Source organism: Apis dorsata, unplaced genomic scaffold (assembly GCF_000469605.1).
Source record: "Apis dorsata unplaced genomic scaffold, Apis dorsata 1.3 scaffold_231, whole genome shotgun sequence".
Lineage (NCBI taxonomy): Eukaryota > Metazoa > Arthropoda > Insecta > Hymenoptera > Apidae > Apis > Apis dorsata.
In genome coordinates this window covers 1,500,514-1,506,028 of record NW_006263513.1, presented here as the reverse complement: position 1 = coordinate 1,506,028, position 5,515 = coordinate 1,500,514, and the positions used below count along the sequence as shown (strand labels likewise).

At 17.8% G+C, this 5,515-nt stretch overlaps 1 protein-coding gene across 1 annotated transcript; it reads left to right on the top strand.

Moving 5' to 3' along the window:
* Positions 1-453: 453 nt before the first annotated feature.
* Positions 454-4,060, top strand: LOC102677250 (dynein heavy chain 2, axonemal-like). The gene is made up of 10 exons (XM_006615731.2): positions 454-634; positions 830-906; positions 1,287-1,626; positions 1,840-2,172; positions 2,532-2,610; positions 2,679-2,844; positions 2,968-3,110; positions 3,182-3,509; positions 3,578-3,750; positions 3,897-4,060. Exons 1-10 carry the CDS (start codon positions 520-522, stop codon positions 3,985-3,987), a joined length of 1,845 nt encoding a protein of 614 aa, XP_006615794.2. The 5' UTR covers positions 454-519; the 3' UTR covers positions 3,988-4,060.
* The last annotated feature ends 1,455 nt before the right edge of the window (positions 4,061-5,515 follow it).

The following is a 5,515-nucleotide window of genomic DNA, read 5'->3' as shown; positions in this document are numbered from 1 at the left end:
ATATATATAATGAAATTAAAAATTAAATATAAATAAAAACTTATTGATTAATAAATTAAATAATATTTATTTATATATTATTTATAATAATATTAATAAATTAAATACCTTGCCATTTTCAACATGTATCATTCCACGATCAACAACAATCAATTCTCCGTATTCGTTAGTATGAATAAACGATCCGAGAAATATTTTTTCTTTTGAGGATTGAGACATTATATTAAATTTTCTTGATTCTTTATTATTTTAAATTTTTACTGTAATTATAAATATTTTTTTTACTTTTCTTTTATTTATAATTGATTTCTTACGATAGATTTTTAATTTATATTTTTTATTTTTATATATCATTTATAATAATATGAAATATATCGATTTAACAAAAAAGTAAAACCAATATTGTGCCGAGAAGATACACGAATCTTTATTCAAATTATATTACATTTACTTAATATTATATTCATTTTTTTATATTTATCTTCATATATTATAAAAAAATAAAAAAAGAAAAAAAATATGAACGTAAAAAAAGAACAAAAATCTGAAATATTACGAAAATCGGATAAAATAATAGATAGTCATCGAGAATTCTTAGATATGGATACAGATGAAGAAAATATTGGGCACCAAGGTAAAATAATTAAATATATAAATTTTGATTATAATCTTTATAAAAAATGGTCAATTATTTAAAATTTATTTTATATAATAAAATTTATAAACTTTGAATTTAAATATTTTTAATTGATAATTTTATTAACAATTTTAATTAATTTTAATTTTTTATAATTGAAATAACAATTTATAATATTTAATGATATTCTAGAGATACCTGAAATTGAAGAAGAACTTTCTTCAGAACCTGAGAAACCAAAATTTTGTGAAGAAGATCTAATTGAATTAGTAAGAATATAACTAATAATAATTTTTCAATAATTTAAATCGATATTTTGATTTATATATATGAATACGTATATAAATTGAATAATTAATGTGCATTAATATAAGATAATATATCATAACATATTTATTTTTCTATACATAATATATTGCAAAATACATTTATCTATAGATATGAAATGTATGATTTTTTACAAATATACGTTAGTGAAAATAATTTTATCGTAATAACCTTTAGATGTTTTAAGATTCTCTAATCGTATGAATGACGTAATGTAATAAGAATAGTACTATTCATACGATCTATTTTTAGTATCACTATTTTACACAATCTACTGAAATGATTTAATATAATTTAATAATATATTTGAACATGTTTGTAGGTAAAATATGTAAAAAATTTAACGATATGTTCTTGTAATGATATAAATTGGAACAAACAATCAGATGAAATAATTAAAGAATATTTTAAAGATCCATCACATATAATGCTAATTACATTTTATGATAAAAATGAATTAAATGCCATGTTAAATATTCCGATACATATATCTATGGGATTTACATATTTTCTAAGATCTCCATGGCAAATTTATACTAAAGAAAATTTTTTAAAGACTATTTTATTTGGTAATATTAACAAGAACATAAAAAATAGTGTTTTGAAATTTATGGAAAATATATATGCACCAATTGTGCTTCACAGTGAGGATTACGCATCATGTATCCAAATAAGATAAATTTAGAATATCATAATTAAAAAATTATTTAATTATAATGAAATTCTTCATTTCTTGAATTATTTTTTATATATATTATTTTCGAATTCTTTTATATATATTTTTTCCTTTTAATTAAAACTTATTATTTTATTTTCAATTTATTATCTTTAAAAAAAAATAATCTATTGAAATTGAAATTTTCCATAATGAACAGTTTTAAGACATGATGTATTTTTAAATTTACATGAATTTATTTCACGTTTAATGGATGAAATTTATAAACCAATGGGTCTGACTATTTTATATGTACCAAAGGAACGTCTTCTTCAAACTTTTTTAAAATCTTCGAATAAAAATGATTATATTTCGTTGAATACAAATCAAATATCAATCTTTTCGGAAGAAGATGAAAAAAAACGAAAATTAATTGAAAGATTAGATAAAATAGTTTGGTTTTGGATTGGACAAATGCATAGGGCAACAATAACATTGAAATGGAGAAAAATTAAAAATATACAAGATGAAGTTGATTATTGGAATGCAAAGCGTTAGTTTCTCGTTATTATATTGTATTATAATTAGTTATTTTAATTTTTTATTTTCATTTACTATTTCTTTACTTCAATTACTATAAAAATATTTATTTCAAATTATATATTTCGATTTCATATTTTAAAATTATAAAAAATACATTCTTTATAGGTTCAAATTTAAACCTCTTACGTACTCAATTTCTTAATATAGAAGTTCAATTAATTATTGATATATTAAAAAATTTGCGTTTTCCAAGTGCATTTAAATTAAAAGAATTAATTATGTATACTGATATAAAATTTGAAGAAGCGTCATCAAATTTAATTTATTTGAATATTGTATTTAATTTTTGTAAAAATTTACAAATTCCAGATAATATTGAAAATTCTTTGACAGAATTATTGCTTCTTATGTTATTCATTTGGATAGAATCGCCATTTTATTCTAATAAGTAAGAATATATAATTAGTTAAAAAAGTAATCAGTTAATAAATATGTTTAAAATCATAATATTTTTAGGAATAATATGGAAATATTATGTCAAGCATTAAGTTCACAAATAATGGAACAATGTATAAATTATATTAATTTAGATATTGCTTTTAGAGATGATCCTGAAATAGGAATACAAATGCTAGAAAAATGTATATTCTGTTGCAATATTTATAAAACAATTTATGATCATGTATGTAAATAATTTATCGAATAATATTCTTCATATTAATAATCATTATGTATTATTATTGTTATTGTATACCGCTATATTGCTATATCATTTACATTAGTAATTTGTTAAAATTTATTATAGATTATGACGAACATTACGTCTTATATTAATTCTAATAAAAAATGGGATATAAATCAAAAAGAAGTTTTTAGTAAAATTGATATTTTTCAACAAAGATGTTATGATATCATTGAAATTTGTGAAGCATTAATAATATTTGGGAGGTAAATTAAAAGAAAAATAAATAAATAAATAAATAAAACAGATTTAATTATAATTTTTATATATTTTATAGAAATGGTAAAATAAGATTAATAGGAAGTCCAAAAGGAATCAATTATGAAACATACTGGCGAGAAATAGAATTTTTGTTTTACGAAAGTTTAGATGAAATTATAACAGCTCGTAATATCATTTTTACTATTATAAAACCTACATGGCTTAATAAAATGAAACAATTTAGATATACAATTTTACAATTAGAAAATATGGTAGTCAATTTGATTAATGATATATTTAAAAATATAAAAAATATAGAAGAAGGTATCGAGGCAATTTACACTTTACAAAAATTTAAAAAAAGAAAAAATTTACAAAAAATATTACAAAATAAATGGATACAGGTATAAATCCACATATATCTTTAGATAATTAGAAAAAATTACTTATAATTATAATGAAAAATTTTTAGATATGGAAAATATTTAGTAATGAAATCGAACATTGTTACATTAATGTAATTCATCAATCAAAAAAAAAAATAAATAGTAATGTGAATTTGTTATGCATTTCACAATATTTAAAAAATCAATATTCTATAATCATAAATGCATTAGATTGGATAGGAAATTGTAATATTGAAAAGTTAGTAAGAAGATATAAATTATTCAGATTTATTTAAATGCTAAATTTTTTCTTAGATATTTTATTCACTTCTGCTAAACATCTTTTTTATTTGAAATTTGTCTATATATGTATTTCTAAAGAGGACGTATCATGCATGGTTTCAGGTATGTTTTGCAACAATATGAACAAGTATTAGATGTAATTGACAAGAGACAAAAGATGTTTAACATTTACAATACAAATACAATATATTAATAAAATTTTGTAAGATTACAATAAAAGATATAAATGAAATAATAAAAATTGTTTATAAAAATTTTGTATAAGAATCAAAATCATTTTTTTTTACGATTAAATTACTATATTATTATGAAAATAATAATGCAATATTTTTGAATGATATTATATTCATTATGTTATTATATAAAATTTTACATAATTTGAAGTAAATATTAAAAAGTTTGTTTGATATATTAATTTACTCAATATAATATGAAAGATTTGTTTATATTTTTTTTGTGTGTATAATACGAAATATTATATTTATTTTGAATTTATGATAGATTTATAATATTATTTATATTGATAATATACTCTCAAGATTATGATTCTCCTTAAGATTAATAGCCATTCTACATTTTTTTTTTTGTTTAAAATCTTTTTTTATTTTAAAATGATATATCATACTCTCTTAAAGATTTGCATTGTATGAATTTCTTTTTATCAATCATCCTGCCTTTTTTAATATGTAAAAATAAGATTTATAATATGAGGCATAGGATGAAAGAAAAATCTTAGATGGCACTTTACACATTATGAGGTATTTGAACAGTAAAATAAATATTTTATCTTAATAATTTACCATATTAAAATGAAATCATATAAATATATTTAAAGTTTGAAATATTAATAATAATTAATGATAATAATAAATTATACTCTATTAAATCATAAAAAAAATTTCATGAATAAAATATTGCATGTTATATAATATAAAAAAGTGAAATTTATTATAATGAATTAATGTGTAATGAATTTATTATAAAAAAATTAAAATATTGTAAAATTTATATATATAATATTTTAATTTATTCATAAAAAATATAAGTGAATATTCTGTATTAAAACTAATTAACTTTGAGAATTTTTAACAATTAGTTAATGTTCATATAATATCTATAGCAATTAATGATTTTTTATTTACATTTTTCATTTAAAAGTTTTTAAATAATAGGAAATCAAATAATATTTGTTTAAAATAATTAAAATGATTATTTTTATATCTTCTATCCAAAGGTTTATATTTTAAAAAATTATGAAATTTGCAAATTCTAAGATATTTAATTTTTGAATTATTTTCGAATAATTTACCTATATTTAGGCACAATATTCATACTTTCATTTTCTAATATGCTATTAGTATTTTTTATTATATTCTGTGGTCCCTTAGACGAGTAAATGTGAAAAATAGATGTAATAATATTTAACATATAACATATATTTCTATGTTATTACGATATATTGTATTACATTTTAATATTTCTCAAAGTTATAGTAGTTATACAGAACACACACATAATATATATTATTTATTATATAACAAAATATATTTAAAAAAATAAAAAATAAAATATAATTAATAAATATTTTTGAATTTATTTTATCAATAGTAATACATATAGGGTAATCTATGCAATTAATATTTTTATATACTATTAGATATATAAAATATATGAGTTATACAAAAAATAATTTTAAAAGAAATAAATTATTTTAAAGAATG

Excerpts from the sequence above, each read along its gene's own strand:
- LOC102677250 (XM_006615731.2), top strand. The coding sequence starts at position 520 with ATGAACGTAAAAAAAGAACAAAAATCTGAAATATTACGAAAATCGGAT. Across the intron at positions 1,627-1,839 it reads CAGTGAGGATTACGCATCAT|TTTTAAGACATGATGTATTT; the intron begins GTATCCAAATAA and ends CATAATGAACAG. Across the intron at positions 2,173-2,531 it reads TGATTATTGGAATGCAAAGC|ATAATATTGAAAATTCTTTG; the intron begins GTTAGTTTCTCG and ends TACAAATTCCAG.